The 16921-nt window shown below is 50.4% G+C and overlaps 7 protein-coding genes across 7 annotated transcripts; 4 read left to right on the top strand and 3 right to left on the bottom strand.

Moving 5' to 3' along the window:
- Nucleotides 1-182: 182 nt before the first annotated feature.
- On the top strand, nt 183-1428 carry N7496_011999 (putative adenosine deaminase; the record flags this gene model as incomplete). The annotated part of the gene is made up of 4 exons (XM_056704912.1): nt 183-242; nt 309-451; nt 515-1178; nt 1243-1428. 4 exons carry the CDS (start codon nt 183-185, stop codon nt 1426-1428), a joined length of 1053 nt encoding a protein of 350 aa, XP_056550872.1.
- Nucleotides 1429-1745: 317 nt separating this feature from the next.
- N7496_011998 (uncharacterized protein) lies at nt 1746-2277 on the top strand (the record flags this gene model as incomplete). Its single annotated transcript, XM_056704911.1, has 2 exons — nt 1746-1931; nt 2227-2277. 2 exons carry the CDS (start codon nt 1746-1748, stop codon nt 2275-2277), a joined length of 237 nt encoding a protein of 78 aa, XP_056550871.1.
- Nucleotides 2278-3255: 978 nt separating this feature from the next.
- Nucleotides 3256-5994, bottom strand: N7496_011997 (uncharacterized protein; the record flags this gene model as incomplete). Its single annotated transcript, XM_056704910.1, has 1 exon — nt 3256-5994. The coding sequence occupies one exon, from the start codon at nt 5992-5994 to the stop codon at nt 3256-3258; it is 2739 nt and encodes a 912-aa protein (XP_056550870.1).
- A 2035-nt stretch (nt 5995-8029) lies between these two features.
- N7496_011996 (putative Coatomer subunit epsilon) lies at nt 8030-10313 on the top strand (the record flags this gene model as incomplete). Its single annotated transcript, XM_056704909.1, has 7 exons — nt 8030-8121; nt 8172-8730; nt 9045-9204; nt 9261-9639; nt 9708-9843; nt 9910-10148; nt 10205-10313. The coding sequence occupies 7 exons, from the start codon at nt 8030-8032 to the stop codon at nt 10311-10313; spliced, it is 1674 nt and encodes a 557-aa protein (XP_056550869.1).
- A 610-nt stretch (nt 10314-10923) lies between these two features.
- Nucleotides 10924-12289, bottom strand: N7496_011995 (putative 6-hexanolactone hydrolase; the record flags this gene model as incomplete). The annotated part of the gene is made up of 4 exons (XM_056704908.1): nt 10924-11058; nt 11121-11704; nt 11820-11965; nt 12078-12289. The coding sequence occupies 4 exons, from the start codon at nt 12287-12289 to the stop codon at nt 10924-10926; spliced, it is 1077 nt and encodes a 358-aa protein (XP_056550868.1).
- A 717-nt stretch (nt 12290-13006) lies between these two features.
- pmi1 (mannose-6-phosphate isomerase pmi1) lies at nt 13007-14642 on the bottom strand (the record flags this gene model as incomplete). The annotated part of the gene is made up of 5 exons (XM_056704907.1): nt 13007-14010; nt 14079-14316; nt 14393-14484; nt 14536-14556; nt 14612-14642. The coding sequence occupies 5 exons, from the start codon at nt 14640-14642 to the stop codon at nt 13007-13009; spliced, it is 1386 nt and encodes a 461-aa protein (XP_056550867.1).
- Nucleotides 14643-15257: 615 nt separating this feature from the next.
- N7496_011993 (SAGA-associated factor 29 family protein) lies at nt 15258-16436 on the top strand (the record flags this gene model as incomplete). The annotated part of the gene is made up of 3 exons (XM_056704906.1): nt 15258-15432; nt 15578-16091; nt 16151-16436. 3 exons carry the CDS (start codon nt 15258-15260, stop codon nt 16434-16436), a joined length of 975 nt encoding a protein of 324 aa, XP_056550866.1.
- Nucleotides 16437-16921: the final 485 nt, after the last annotated feature.

The raw sequence follows: 16921 nt of genomic DNA, 5'->3' as shown, positions 1-16921 counted from the left end.
AAGGGAAATAGATTCAAATAGGGTTGTTGCTGTATGGTTGAATGTAGCAGGTTCATGCTGCAAAAGAGAGTAGAGTAGGAGAGTTATATGCAGCAAGGGTAGTTAGTAACTTCCACGTTATCTATCATCCCACATCCTCTCCCCGCATTCCAATCCAAACTGGTAGACACTCAAAATCAACCATGATATACCTCTCCGCGCCAGTTGATAGTGATTTTACTAAGGCGCTGCCAAAGATCGAGGTAGAATCTACCATCACACTATCTATCTCCGTCTAAGCAACCTCAAGCTAATCACCCCGCACCCAGGTACACGCCCATCTAAGTGGCAGCATCAGTCGCCAATGTCTCCACGAGATCTGGAAACGCAAGAAGCAGAATGACCCCAATTTCCCCATCGAGGATCCGCTGGTCCTCATGCCCCCAGGCAAAGTCGACTACACTCTTCAAACGTAAAGCATTCAATTCAACACCCTCTACCGTCGAGTCTCCAGTAACTAACCCCGCACCACCAGCTTCTTCCAAGTCTTTTCCAAGCTTATCTACCAACTTTGCGACGACTTGGAAAGTCTCAGATACGCGACAAACTCCGTCCTCGAGTCTTTCCTCAACGATGGAGTCCGATACCTCGAGCTACGCACTATCCCCCGCGCATCGCCAGCATCCAACATAACCCGGGAAAGATATCTAAATACCATCCTCGATACGATTGCCCAGTTTCACTCCAAGGATAAAATGTCCGTATTCCTCATCCTAGCCCTGGACCGCGGTAACACGACTCCCGCTGAAGCTATGGAAATCATCGACCTCGCTATCGCCAATAAAGCGCGCGGCGTCGTCGGCGTCGATCTATGCGGCAACCCGACGAAAGGAGATGTTACCATATACCGCGATGCATTTGCACGAGCCAAAGCGAATGGATTGGGTATTACGCTGCATTTTGCAGAGTCCCCAGCGTCCGGGGATGTTAAGGAATTGGAGGCATTGCTTTCGTTCCAACCTGATCGGTTGGGTCATGTCATCCATGTTCCTGAGGACGTCAAGCGGGAGATTGCAAAGCGGAGGATTGGCTTGGAATTGTGCATGTCTTGTAATGTGCATGCAAAGTTGATTGAAGGGGGTTTTCTGGACCACCATTTTGGGGAGTGGAGAGGTCAGGAGTGTCCGATTGCGTTATGTGTAAGTGATTGCCTCTCCGAGGTTGCTTTATCTGTCTGATGCTGACTTATTCGGGATATTCTAGACGGATGACGTGGGCTTCTTTTGCAGTCCTGTCTCGAACGAGTATCTTCTTGCTGCGGAGCACTTTGGTGTTGATCGTGCGGAAATGCTGGGTATGTGTGAGAAATCGGTGGATATGATATTTGGTGGTGAACAAGAGAAGAAGAGACTTCGTGAGATTATATTACGATTCAAAGATGAACTATGAAGTACATCGCAAGAATACCATGTCCAACATTCTGCACTCAGTATCAAATCCTCCATTACTCCATCTCGTGTGGAGTTGCGCGAACTGGCCCAGTCGGTTGACCATGCCCCGCCAGCTCTGGTTTAACCCAAGGTGGTGGAGATTGTGACTGAGAAATATTTCCAACCTCCGGACTAAACTGTGTCATCGGTGTTTGGAGGGGGTACACAGGCGAGTATACGGACTGGTCAGCTTTGCGATATCCAAAGCAAGCAAGAATTTTCCGCCGGAGTAGTAGGGATATCAGTATCAGGATGCCAGCCAGAGATCCAACCACAATGCCTGCGATTGCGCCTGCTGATAGTGAAGAGCCACCACTGTCGCTCGAGAGTGGGCTGTCTGTGGGCGTGGCCGAGGACAAAGAGCCAGTGCTGGTCGGAGTGTATGTACCCGTTATCGTTCCGGCGTCTGTGTTCGGGGGCAGGGTAGAAGAGGGCGTGGCTTACGTTATGGGAAAGATAACGGTTAGCATAGAGATCACGTATGTATGGATTTTTTATTTGGACTCACCGGTAGTGGTTGTATTCAAGGTACGATAGAAGGTCTCTCCATACCAGTTGAAGAAGCAGTTATACTCCGTCCACGATGCGCTGATATCGCCCACTTTGTTGAAGACTTCCCTTGATCCGCATGTTCTCGTGGTATCACTAAGTTGCGAATGAAAGTGAGTATATTGTAGGTGGGAAAAACCCTTCAAAATTATTTCCATACCAAATTGAATTGTGCCCTGGGTACTCTATAATTTCATCGTTGTAGCAGCCAGTTGGGATCACAGATGAAGGTCCTGCCGTTGATCCACAGCCACCATAGTTGTTGTTCGTCGTCCAAGTGAGGGGGGAATCACAACTCTTCGGGTAAACTAAGAAGCTGTATTAGCACAGGTATCTTCCCAGTCAGTAGCATGGGGACAGTGGACCAACTTGTATTATCCAGGGTGGAGTATCCTATAAAGTCGTCTCCGGTCGTGTACGTTGCAGGGTTGAATGAATACATTCTTGAAACGAGTATCGAGCACACTTTCTGCGAGAGTACAGTATCCCACGCCGAGAAAAAAAGAACCGCAAAAATGAGAGAGAAAAGAGAAGGGGATCGCCAAGGGTTGATCAGTTTATCAGAAAAAAAGCGGACAGTTAAAAGCAGGGCAGCTCGACAAGACTCTTAAATATATGAATGCAGAGAATAGGGGCCCAAGGCCATCAAACAAGCAGAAGCCGACATTTTGCATCAATTCTGGCTGGAGGTTCTCGTATCATGAGGCTCCATGTAGTGATCTGACCTGTAAACCAAGCGCGACCCTGCATGGTCTTGCACGCCCAGCGACAATCCCAGTCCCCTAAGAAGATCGACCAGCTAATGCAATGCCGTATTCTTGACCAATGACTTTACGTCCATCATTAAGATCGACGCGTCCCATTTCCTTGTATATTTTCAGGCCGGACGGAAAAAGCAATTACTGCATGGTCAATGCAGCCAGAGAGACACTTTCGCCAATCAACCTCTCAAGACATCCCTCTACGAGTCTCTAGAATATTTTAAGATTTCTGATCAGTGTTTTAGTTGACAAATTATGTCGCACGCCCCGGCTTTTCTATCAATATTTTGTTCTTTACCCCGGGGAGGAGGTTGTCTCTTCTCGGGGAGGAAGTTGTGACTACTTACTACTTTGGGAAGGAGATTGTCAGTCATTGTCAGTTCCACTTGTAAATTTTTGTCAAGAAACTACATAGGGTATCATTATGGTATCAATTTTGTCGTAAACATGTAATCAGTGTCTGAACAACTCTCCCGTCAACCCTGCCATCTGAAACGCCCCTCCTTCAGAGTCTTCACAACCCCCAGAGGCATGAACTCCCGGTTCACAGCAGCCAGACTTCCATAGGTGCGCACCATCTCATCATGATACAGCTCTGCAACCCAGTGCCAGTAGGGAGTCATTTTATTCCAGACCGCCGAGATCGGGCCTGGCTTGATTGCCTTGCCCCTAGGTCCTTTCAGCCCCGTCTGATTCTTGGTGAAGCTCGCGGTGGCTGCCACACTCCGCTCCTCCGGCACCTCGATCAGCTTTTCGTATGCCTGCTGAAGGCACAAGCTGTATGTCTCGGGGTACCGTGTGTACTCCTCCAGCGACATGAATGGGAGGGCTTCGCCATTTTTGTCCTTCCAGGTCTTCAGGAAGTCCGAGCCCTGCTTCTCAAAGCGTCCCTTGGCCACGTGGTAGGCAGCTTCATCATAGAGGGCGGCCCTTTGGAGGAGTCTCTGGGGCGTCTGCTTGATGTTTTCACGCATGGCAAGGAGTCGGATGTACGGGTTCAGCAGTCCGAGACCTCCCAGTTCGACGGGGTAATAGAAGAATCCCTCGGGCAGGCCGTGAATGCCAAATCGTTCAGCAATGACAGAGCGCAGGTAGTTGGTGACGCTGGTTCCGTTCTCGGAAGTCATGTTGGAAGTTTTGCTGAAGAGAGTTCGCTCGATACGGCTCAGCGTCGAGACTGCCATGTCGATGTGATCGCGGCCAAAACACATGGCGGGTCTCGCAAAGTTGTTGGTGAAGAACCGCCCAAAGTATCCATTCCATGCCTGTACCCAGGTAAAGACACTCTTGCAAGATGAGAGCTGTCGGTCAAGCTCTTCGATATGCTGGTCCACCTGCGCCTGATCAATGACGAATCTGCCTTGGTCTGCATCGAGAATCAAGAAACCCCAGCGAATTTCGCCAGACGGGAGAACGGAATCCTTCCTGTCCCCAGATTGTCCCATGTGAACGGTGCCAGTCTTCTCCTCCTTAAATTTCAGGCCCATGACCCTGGCATACTGAGTCATCGCCACCCAGGCCGTCTCGCAGGTTTTCTCGGCACCCCAGAACCAGAAGTCATCGTGTAGGCGATACAAGACTCCACCATTGGTATGTTGATTGACCGAATAGTCCATACAGAACAGAACCGCTTCGCCAAAAACGTCTGAAAGAGTGTGGCTCATCGGGACGCCACGCTTTCGGATCTGGGTTGAGGTAGTGGGACCATCCTGAACAAACTTGAGCGGGGCCTCCAGGAACACCTTGAAAAAGTTCAACCACATCTCTGGGATGCCAAAGTATTCCAAGACTGTAAGAACTGTGACGTGAGGCAAAGAGGGGCCAAACCACTGGTAATCGGACCGGATTGCAGTAAAATCGCCGTGCCGATCTTTGTAGATCAGAGACTCAGTGATCAACAGATGGAGAAGTGAGTGCTTGGTATCCAACGCATTCTTGACCTGAGAGTTGTCGTCGTAGCTTCGAACACCCTCCTCGAGGGAAGTGGGCAGTTGACTCATGAAGTATTTGTCACCGTAGGTGCGCTTCCGAATCTGATTGATGCCAGAGTCACCAACATTTGTTGCCTTCCCAAGGAAGTACTTGCGTCTCTCAATATCTTCCTTTGGGATGTCCTCATGTACCGAAATCCATGCCTGCGAACTGAAAAAGTACTTGAACGCCAAGTGCAGCCGGACAGCCCATGTGGATCCTAGATACTGCAACAACAGGCTGTCGAGTAGGTCTTCGTCCATGAAAACGCGGTATTTACCGTTAAGTTGGCGGCGCATTTCGATCGGAATGCCGTCACTACCCCAGGACCAGCTGTCAAGGGACGCGAGACGCATATTGAGAACATCTGCCACCTCCTGCAAGACTTCTTTGTTGCGCATGAATTCCTTGAGAATAGTCGTTTTCTCGGCACTGAGCAGATCGGTCTTCATTAGCGCCTTGGACACCCATTGAAGCTCCTCGACGTCCAGCCACTCCCCCTTAGTTGCCAGTTCGGTGCCGAACCCGCGAAGGTTCTCACGAAGCTCCTTGAGTGCCTGACGGGACAACTTGGTCTTTTTGAATAATTCGTCGAGGTAAGCTTTGATGGCGTCTTCATTCACCTCGGTATCAGTCGTAAAGACCAGAGACTCCCACTGTGCACGCTGCTCATGCATCTCTGTCCGGCCCACATTTTCAAAGCCAGCGTCAGATTTGGCAGAAGCCGCATCATCTGTCTGGTCGACATCGGGAGATGCAGCCGCGTCGTCCAGGTTTGAAAGCCACTCGGTAACCAGCTTGCTGTAGAATGAAGCATGCTCATGCTTGAGCTCCAAAAAGCGTAGATCCTTTTCCAGTCGAGCAATCCAGTCATTCAAGGCAGAGTCCGAGATCGAAGGGTCATAACGGCCTTGGAGAAGGAATCGGCGAATATTGGTGTGGTCCGCTTGGTATAACTGACCCATACCTGGCGAGGTGACTTCCAAATCTTCCGAGTCATTGTCCGAAGAGCTGACCTCCAGATCCAAGTCGTCTTTATCGAGGGCGTCCTTGGGATATCCTTTCAGGCGGGAAAGGCCGTCTAAAAGAACGCGAGCTCGGGTACGCAGGTCGGGGGCAGCATCTGCAGCCGCGAGGATATCAGTTTTGCGTTTGTCGAATAGGACTCGCTGCTTGGACAGCTCGTTGATTTTGGTGGCAGTGATGGACTTGAGGGTCTGAGGGAGAGCCCCAGTGGAAGCCATGATGCCCGAGAGTGATGCCCGAGATAAACTTTGATAAGGATGAGGATGATGGTGATGGATGGTTGAAGGATGGATGTGGATGTTGGTTGTTAGTGATGAGGCGAGGGCAGTTTGCTCGGTTTAAATAGTGCCACCAAGCGGAGGGATGTGGGAGGTGGCAGTTTCCTTGTGGAAAATGACTCAATTGAAGCCCACAACCCAGCAAATCAACAAGCAAACACAACGACACCGGAGAATTCCATGATCAAATGTTTGCGGCGGGCAACCAAATGATGTTAGTTCTGTGGAGTTTAGCTTTACAGCCTCATGAGTCCCCACCATCGGCATCCTCATCGGGTAAAGCGGGTTCGACTAGTTCCCTTCTAGGTGAACAGCCTACATCCTGTAGACTTTTGTACTACCCCTGTAATACAGCTATCACTCAAATTAAGATACTAGCTTATAACAGAGTTACTGCTCACTAGGGTGGCTTCGGGGAATTTCCCTCGATCCCCGCTCCAACCCAGCGTTACGATGTAGCACAGAAACGGCAGTTCATCTCCGACTCGAAGACGGGAAGATCAATATTGACAACAGACACATTGAGGATAACCATAAGATGCATGCAAAACTAGAATACTCAATACTTGGCTATCGTTTTTCTAATGATGTACCTAGGTCGTATCAGAACGATTTGAAATTGGCTTCATGAGCGGCATGGTAATCAAATATGCGATTGGTACGATATAAGAACCCAGAACTAACTAGACCATCCAACAAACATGAAATCTAGGGAATGGCACTTGATGTCTCCCGTAATAAAGAAGGACTTCGTAGCATTAGCATTTTATCCAGTAGTATCGCCAACGAATTGAAAGTGCTCAAGAAGTGCTCTCCTATTTCACGCTTCCAAATGCACCAATCACCATCTTGAACTATACTCGTATAGTGAGTCTCTTCTCCCGGGCTCCTAGAAACCACTCCCGGGCCAAGGGATGGCACAGAGAGACTTTCTACTGTGTGCGTGGACAAATACTCCATAGCATCCTTTGCAAGTACGGGGGCTCAATCTCTTCCTTGACTGAAAGTAATTGTTTAGGTATCGAATTAGAACATAGGAAGCCCACAACTATTAAGAGATTTATTCTAGTATCCGCCATTCTAGAGCTAAAATACCCGCCAGTCTAGATTGAGCAAAATCAGCAACAGGCTTCCCGACCAACGAAATCCGTAGTATTCAGCTTGAGATCTCTAGAACTCATATGCTAGGAAGCGGACATAGGTATGAATATTCTCACTATTACCTTGGAGATCTCCTACGAGCAATTTTCCCGCTATGTGGCAAGTCATCCCAGGTTACGTAGCATCGACGCTACCATGTACGATGAAGTATACAAAGAAAGATTAGCCACCAGAACTATTGAACCAGGATTAGGAAGGGCTTGATGCCATAACGATACGAAGAATCATTCCAGAGGCCCGTTTTAGTATAGTACCAGTTGATGATTCCTTAGGGCTGGTTTTCGGGTGATCTCGCCGCTTTGTATCAAGCCGGTGGCCAGCAACTCGTAAAGCCTAGACCGAATCTTTTTCTTGAAACTGGTCAAATTTGGGCTAGTAGCAATCTATCTCCGCAACAATCGCTGGATGTAGTCAAGTATGAAGTGCAAAGTCTGGGTTTCGTGATGGTAACCACGGATAGACATCGCCGCACTTCCAAGTCGAGGAAAGTACCAGTCGGTCCTAATTAGGGCCTTACTATTCCTCAACGAGACATTCTGACCTATTTTGGAAGTATGGGCTTCTCGTAAAGGGAATAGTAGTTCTGCGAGCTTTTCCTTCATTAGCTTGACAAGTTCTCTCCCAACTTTTCATTCTGTATCTTCTCCAAAGCACCTCCCACCTGGCGATCTCTCACCAAAACGTCACACATCTTTTATCTAACATTTTGAATACCTCTCAGAGGTCACTGGCGTAAGCTTTATACAGCTCTCCATGCCTTATTCCTCTTCCTCAACAACTCTATATATCAACCTATATACTGAGGAAACTCGCCATGTCCGCCTTTTCAGCCATCCACTCTCACGCACCAGCCGCCTTCAACTGGCTTGATGCTATGTCTGCAGACAAAACATTCTTTGATCCAAGGTAAGTAAAGTCTATGCTTTTATTATCGACTGTACTGACACATCCATAAGAACCAGTGATCTTCACCGGTTCCCTCTTCCCTCCCGAGGTCCATCTTACCCAATGGATGACCTCGATGTCACTGTCCCAGCACTGGTTGCTCCAACGCCTATCAAGTCATCAGTGACTACCTGGGTTAAAAAGAGCATGGGCACCTGGGAGACCGAAGGCTTTGAGCCCCTCTCCGACGACGACATCGAGCTTCACGCCGATGTCAATGACGACAACGACAGCCTCGAGGGTATCGAGCTTAAGCAACTCCAACTGGAGGTCTTACCTCCATACCCCAAACAGTTCGCAGGCAACTCACTGCTCAGCCTGCACGACCAAATCCAGTCGCCCCGGAAGCAACATCACTCTTCCTCGCGACTCTCAATTCAACGAATTCGCTCGGTTCCACACGCCGAGATGTACGAATATGCGCCGCCCGAGGAGCCTATTCTCTATCACCCAATTCTCATCGACCCAGTCGTTGAGCCCTCTGCTTACGCCTTTTCGGACTCGTCATCGTCCATGGCTAGCTCGGTGGAGGCAAACACCCAAAATGTTGGAAAATTGATTGCCAACAAGGTTCGGAAAGCGGCAGCCCACGGCGCCGCGACTTGTCGAACATTGAGAAAGAAGTTGAGCTTTTGAGGAGGATGGAAAGGGAAGGAAATGGGTTTGGGGGAACTCTTATGATGGACTGATTTATGTATATCCAGGTTCACGTCATTACCCTGGATATTTTTCAGTATGATGGTTTTGGGTATACTATAGTTTCATGTTGCGATAATCTCATGTACATTAACTTACAATCAAATACGGAGCTATTCAAGCATTCAAAGCCCTGAAATCCCAGTTCCCACTGAGAACTTCTTCGTCGCTGATTTGAAGTATAAAAGGCGGTCGGCCTACTTGCCATCGGCCGAGTTGCCTATTCTGCCGTAACGCCAACATGCAATTGCGCCCCGACATCAACACCGCATCCCTCATTAGCCCCCCCCCCCCCCAAATCTCCAATCCCCGTTAACTACAAGATGGATCCTTTCTCAGCAGAGGGCGGTAAGCTACTTGGAATATCTGCAGACCCTCTATCAATCCACTGACACCCTTCCCAGAGCTCCTCAACATTCACAATGCTTTCCACTCCGGCCAATACCAGACCGTGATCGACTTCGACACTGCCGCCCTCTCCCCCGAGAACCAACTCCCCGCCCGTGTGCTCAAGCTCCGCGCTCAGATTGCCCTTGGTCAGACTGAGGAGGTCATTGATGCCGTCTCCACCGAAGAGGATACCCCCGACCTCGCTGCCACCAAGGCTTTGGCCCAGCAGACCGCCGGCGACAGCGACGCCGCCCTTCAGCTCGCTCAAGACCTCGCCGAGAACTACCCCGAAAATGCCACCGTACAAGTCCTTGCCGGCACAGTGCTGCAGGCCAATGAGAACAGTGAGGAGGCTTTGGCGCTGTTGTCCAAGCACCAGGGTAACCTGGAGGCGTAGGTGTCCCTATGTTGCGATTCTGTGGGATCGGTCAGAGTACTAATGGGGTTCTGGGGAAATTTAGTGTCGCCTTGATTGTTCAGATTCATCTCCAGCAAAACCGCACCGATCTTGCCCTGAAGGAAGTCCAGGCCGCCAAGCGCTGGGCTCAGGACTCCCTGCTCGTCAACCTGGCCGAGTCCTGGGTTGGCATGCGAGTTGTACGTATACCGAGCACAATTTGGAGCCTTGTCCAACATTAAACTAACTGGGAGTTCCTTTCTTAGGGTGGCGAAAAGTACCAATCCGCTTTCTACGTCTACGAAGAGCTCGCCTCTGCCCCCAGCACCTCCGCCGCCCTCTCCATTGTCGGCCAAGCCGTGGCCGAACTCCATCTCGGTCGTCTCCCCGAAGCCGAGGCCGCTCTCACCACCGCCCTGGAGCAATATCCCGATAACGCAGAGTTGATTGCCAACACCATCGTATTGAACGTGTTGGCGAGCAAGCCCAGCGCAGACCTGGAGGCGTACGTAACGTCTTTCCCAGTTCAATGATGGCTATGCTAACTTCATAACTTTATAGCCGACTACAACAGGTGCAGCCCTCCCACGCCCTCCTCGCCGACATTCAGGAGAAGAGCGAATTCTTCGACGCCGCGGCGGCCAAGTACTCGCCGAAGGTGTCCTCGTAGACGAATAGATTGTTTGAGGAGATGTATTTGGAAAGTGCTATCTTTGTTTCTTGCGAAGCCTGTTATTTGGAGCCAGGTGCATGAGTACCCTGCGTTGTTATGAGTTGACATGACCCCTGCTTATTGTAGAGCAATTACTGGCAACATCCTGTTTTTCATTATTTTACCGTGCCAACTGGGCCGAGTGATTTTCAAAATACATAATATATGCTCTATAGAGAATGAGAATGTTGGTCATGTATCCAAACCTTGCGTTGTCGTGGCAGGTTGATGGTAATACCGTACGGCTTCAGAGCTGCTTAACTGGAAGGGAAAATCTTGCGATAGAAGCAATCGGTGCTGACTGACTTCATCGTCACCTCTCACCTCACCAGATTTAGATTTAGTACTAACAGTAGGGAACACGAGGGGAATTAACAGAACGAACAGGACCGATCTTGGCATCGGCCTCTACATGATCTTATCAGGGCTAGACCGAATATTATCGCCGGTTGTCAAATATGAAACGTGTGTATTAACTCCTGAAATATCCCATGTTATGTGCATTGGGCCCATCAATCCATCGAGACAAGCATGGCCCTGAATCAGACATCTTCTCCTCAAGTTGAGCTCACAGACGAGAAGCAATCCATTGTCGTAGCTCTCTGCTGGTCTGTGTACCATCCTTTGAGCCTGCTTCGACATACAAGTGTGCATCATGAGACTCGTCGTATCCAACGACGAACGTAGTATTCGGGAAAGCCGACTGCCAAATACATTAGCAACAGACCACAGCAACGATATCAACCCAGCCAGGACTAAACGTACCTTGACCTTCTTCGCAAAAGACTCAATAGGACCCAGCAAAAGCTCATCACCACCGGCCAACAGCAAGATCTGCTCCGTCTTCGCGTCCTGCCACCACTCGACCGGCGCACGATCCGGCTCACTCCAACTATCGCCCTGCTTCCCATCCAGATAAGCATTCGACCACCTCAACAGCGCCTGATCAGTAAGAACATCCCGATAAACATTCTCCTTGAACGAGGGCCAATCATGGCTGAAATTAATCCACGGCGCATACCCAAACACGCCCGCCAGTGGACTCGACAAGGTAACCGGATCAATATCAGGATGCGGGTGGGACAGGTGCAGCAGCACCGCCATGGCAAGGTTACCACCAGCCGAGTCACCGCCGACAATCACGTTAGACGGAGCTCGTCCGGCGTCGGTGAGGATGTATTGGAGTGCACCGACGGACTGGCGCAGTTGGGTTGGGTAGACTTCGTGCGGGGTGAGTGTGTACCGTGGGAAAAACACGGCGATGTCGTGACCGTTCTCGTTGATGACTTGGAGGAGGTCGAGCCAGAAATCAAAGTGTGTGGCGCCGGCAGCCATGGCGAAGCCACCTCCTGTGGTTGCACAGAGTTTAGATTAATCTTTCGGCTTGGAAGGTCTCCCCGATGGAGATCGGGTTACACGTGTACACGGTAAATATGGAGGATTGGGAGGGAGAGATAGACGTACCGTGATAGTAAATAATCACGTTCTTTGCATTCTTGTTGCCCAGCCAGTATCCCTCGGTGTCGTGAGGGAGCTCGACTACCTCGGGCTGGAGGCCTCTGCGCTGCATCACGGCATGGTATGTCTGCGGCGTAGTCGGGTCGAGATATCTATACAACGATGAACCTGTCAGCTTTAATTCTCAGGTCTTTAGGTACCGGACGCTTATTCTGCGACAGTCCCAAGTCAACTATCGAAACAAAAAAGAAAACAAAAACATACTGCTTCTGACGAATAGAGATCCGATTAATCATCCCGCGAATAGCGGCCGCAGTAACATGGTGGCTATACTTCCTGGGACTGGCTTTTCCACGGAAAAGCCCCGTAATAGCAGCATACAAAGCCTGGACAACCACGGAAGCCTGGATGAAGGGGAGATCTGCCTTCTCCCAGAACCCTAACTGGGGCACCTGCACGACCTTGGAACCAGGCATGATGACTTGCAAGATACTTTCTCAGGCAAACGGGTTGAGAATCACGTTCAATGGAGAGGGTTTCTCCTGTAGTAAATCTAAAAAAGAAGGGATTGAGTCCAGTCGTCAAAGCGTTTGCGCTTTTTCTTTCTGATGATTCCCCGCTTTTCTGGAGCTGCAGAATCTCCACCTTTTGCCTCGGTCTCGGCTGCTTCCCTGTGGGGCCGCCTAAATGCCGGCGATGAGGCACATTCTCGATTTATCTGTGATAATGGGGATAACCTTAAGCTGTAGCTCGTAGCACCTCGTTTAATGGACCGGAGAGACTTCGGCCCATCCAGCTTCCCCGAAGCTGTGACGAAGTCTCTTGAAGGAGAGCGAGCTACAGGCCAGGTCAGATTTAAAACCAATCCCCGCAATATTAGGAGCCCAAGAGTCGGAATGGATTATGCCATCCATCCCGTCCGGATCCGGTGGAAGTACTGCGCGCCTGGCATTAAGGTCTACGTGATTTGCAAGCCTTCGGTGTATTGGCCGCCCGTAGAAGTGAACTTGCAGGTGGTTGGTATTTGAGAGTGTAGAGCCTCGTGTATTGTATGTGGTCAGTCATTGTCAGACCTACTTATAGCGCAGCTACAAACATCAACCTCATTACATCCAACTTTCGACGAGATATATCACAGGTTCGCACTCACACTGGCACGGCCTATTGATAGTCCCGAATTAGAAGACGGAGCGCTAGTGTCCATTGACCATATCCTCCTTACCAGTCAGCTCGCAGAATGCCTTGTACGTCGTGAAAACATCATCGTCACCCTCTCCACTGCCAGTGTTCTCAATAATGCACTCGGCAGTAGCTCCAACGAAGAAAACGTAGCCCTCCTTGACCTCCTCGGTCTTGTTACCGACGGTAATCCGGCCCTTGCCACCAGTGCAGATGATAATGCTGGGACCATCCGCTGGGTCAAAGGTCACCTTGGCGCCCGTGCGGTTCAAATCCGTCTTGACAACGCTGAACTCCTCAATTGGAGGGTCGTACAGCATGCAAGAGGAAGCGCTCGAGTACGCGGTCGCGTTGAGGATAGCATATGGATAGTCGGTGGGCGCGAGCTTCTGCTCCTCGATCGGGGCATATGAGTACGTCAACATCTTGGTCAGAGTATCGACGTCCTTGAACTTTGGTGTGAAGCCAGCGCGGACGACGTTATCAGACGAGGCCATGCACTCGATGATATCTCCCGAGACATAGGCGTGAATGTCGTCGGCCTTCAAGAACATGGCCTCACCGGGGGACAGCTTGATGAAGTTGAGGAAGAAGAAGACGAACGAGCCAATGTCGTTGGGGAATTGTCCATCCAGTCGACGGATAATGGCAGCCAACTCATCCGGGTTGGTAGGGTTGGTCGCAACTTCGCCAGGCAGGGTGCCAAAGCTAGCAGGCGAGTTTTCTGCCAGAGAAACAAGCTCTTTTGAAGCAGCCTCAATATTCTCCGATGTAGACTCCATCAGCGTGGTGAACAATGAGCGAAGCGCATCCTTGTTCCGCTGCACAACCGCCTCATTATCCGACTCCTCGTTGCCCTTGACAATCTCTTCAAAGTCGCTGGCGGCGCGAGAGCCGACAAGCTTGCGAAGGGGCTCAATAGCCTGGAGGAAGTGGGTGATCTCGGCCAAGGGGCGGAAGCCGCAAAGACCTTCAAACGGCGTAATGGCAATGGTCATCTCGGGCTTGTGGTTATCATCTGCGAGTTGGAAGACTGGGTCAGCTACATCTTTAAATCAATTAGATCCCACCAATATCCACGCATACCAGGGTAGTTGCGCGGGTCTCGAGCATGGAGCTGCTCGGCCAGCTTCTTGTTGGGGTGGGCCTGAATGCTCAGGGCCTTGCGAATGGAGAGCACCTTGAAGAGGAATGGTAGCCGTCCGCCATAGCGTTCAGTGATTGCCGTTGACATCAACGCCTGGTTATCTTGAACGAGATCGAGAAGTGTCCGCTGGGTCTCGACGTCCTTGGAAGGTAGAGAGGGGTGAGTGCCCATCCAGAGCTGTGACGTCGGTCAGCATGTCCACCTCTGCATTTATTGCACTCTTCTTAGAGCACCGTAAAGAGCAAACTCATACCTCCGCATAGGGCTTCTCAGCCTCAATCGCAAAATCCGGGGCCGCCGTCGTGGCCGCATAGCGGGCTGCTGCCGACTCTTGGCCGACCTTGCCTATGACGAAGGTTAGTGCGGGGCATTCAATGAGTATTGATCCAAACTTACCCCAATCGTAGCTGTTGACGCCTAGAAAGAGGAGAATTAGCAAATGCGCGTACAATTAAAAGAATTCGGGACCTACCGCACTGCAGCCGAAGCAATGGAATCTGCATTTTTGGAGAATGTGTTTTGGGGAAAAAGATGAGGGGCGTGTAACTGGTTTTCTATTACGCAGAATGTCCCCGCCAAGACTCTCGGTGAGGGCGATTCAACCAAGGGTCCGTGGCCAACAAGGGTTTCTGCAAGGACTGTACCGACAAAGAATACTCAAAGAGGAAGTCCTGATTGATCTAGTTTTATACCGACGAAATTGAACGACCCAAACATCCCAATTCGGACATTCTCAACACGTGCTCGATTCCAGTTTCCGCAACCGTCTAGTCACAGCTCCCCTCTATAGTCCTCTTACCGCATTCGGATTTAAGCTTAATAGAAGCAAATACAATGCTTGGCCTTTGAATTTGTGCTATACCATATGAAAAGAAATTTAGATACAGATCGCTTAGTACTCACTGTAGACCAGAATGATCTGTAAGACGCGATTATTCCGCGACGCCAAGATTTAGACGCGCGGGTAGCCGACCGCCCTGGGCTTATCGCCGTCGCATCTCTCCGCCTCCCCCAGCTCAACTAGAAGTCTATCCCCTCTCCGCATTGCGAGCTCGTTCGCTTCTATCGGTGCTTGACATACTTGACGCATCTGACAATATATTTGATCAGACGAAACTATGTCTCGAAATCGCCCACGCCCCCGCGACAATGGGCTTGGCAACAACGAGGAGATGGAGCTCTGGACCCGGATCTGCCAGGACATTCGCAAGTCCAAAGAGAAGTTTGACCAGCAAGCATCGCTGTCAGTGCAGATCAAGACATTGGTAGAGAAGATTACTCGCGAGGGCAACAGTAAGTATACCTGCTTATATGGCTTCCAGAGCTACATAGCTCCGCCCTTTGTCGATCGTCTCCCGTGCGGGGATGACGGCCATGTCCCCGAACACGAATGTATTGTCTTCTTGATTGACCGTAGCTAACCATCTTTCTTGCTTAGAACCAACAATGTCAGAACACGATCAACTCGACACATGGCTACGGCAAAGCCAGAAGTTCAGCGAAGAAGAGCGCTCGATCATGCAGGATGAGCCTTGCGACGTGATCAAGAACCTGGAGCTGCTGACTGCACTCCGCAAAGCATCAGAAGCAGAAGCTCCGCCAAATCGATCGTCCACCCTGAATAAGTCTCGCAAGAAGCGAAGCGAAATCGAGAGCTCGGCTACCGACTCACCCAGTGCTTCGGGTGTGGACAAAGCCAGTCGTTCCAAGGGCGGAGTACCCCGAAGCACGAGTGTGTCTAGCAACCAAGCGCGCGATGGCCGGAGTGATGGGGTTGCAGTTAAGATTGAAGAAGGGTCTGAAGGGACGAAAGGCACTATGGCTGAGCGCAGCGGTCTGCTCGTAGTTGGAGCACTGGTCGTCTTCAAGCATAGCAAGAATAAACAGGGAGTAGAAGGCGAGGGCATTCAGTGCATCATCAAGAATATCTCAGGGGATGGGCATAAGAAACGGTGCGTTCATACTCTATTACAGTTATATGAACACCTGCAACTAACTCGGCTGGCCATAGATGGTACGATGTTCAAGACCCCGAGCCCAATGAAAATGGCGAGGAAGGTGCTGTCTTTAAGACTACTGCCTCATCTCTCATCCCTATCCCACACGCTGGTGCCCCCTTGCCTTCATTCCCCGTTGGTAAGCAGGTGCTTGCGCGATACCCCGACACCACCACTTTCTACCGGGCAGAGGTGATGGGTTCCAAGAAAGATACCTATCGCCTCAAGTTTGAAGGCGAGGAAGATGACAAGGAGATGGAAACCGAGCGACGCTTTGTACTGGACATTCCCAACAAATAGATTGGGTGGCCAGCGCCAGCAATAGTTCGATGATCTGATGTGATAATGATACCCTTAGCGAGGCGCTACTTGGAGTTTGAGGGATTCCCGGTGACTGAACGGGATACGTGCTGGTCCTGGGAATGACCTCTATGAATAAAGAAATGAAGATTACTGTTTAAACGAAGGTTTCTTCTATTTTAAAACTCCCTTATTTGACCGTCATGTAGTACTATAAACTCGTCTGCGGTTATCCGGCATCCAGACCGCGCTTATCGGGACCCTCGCATAAGCGATGGAAGCTGCTAGAGTAAGCACTGACACTGGAATGAGTCAGCCGCCCCTCATCCATCCGGGGCCGAGGGAATAATTGACGCCATGCGAGTTTCGGTGCCACCGCAATAATTCCGATTGATTTCCCTGGATGCCATTTTCTTCTTGAGCCCGATTCTTGACGAATTCAAATTGATCTCCGAGGTCCTCTCCGAAGTAACCCTCCTCCTCGC

Source organism: Penicillium cataractarum (assembly GCF_028827025.1).
Source record: "Penicillium cataractarum strain IBT 29864 chromosome Unknown utg000009l, whole genome shotgun sequence".
In the NCBI taxonomy this organism is placed as follows: Eukaryota; Fungi; Ascomycota; class Eurotiomycetes; order Eurotiales; family Aspergillaceae; genus Penicillium; species Penicillium cataractarum.
Note: the sequence above shows the minus strand (reverse complement) of the source record. Positions and strands in the feature narration are given on the sequence as shown.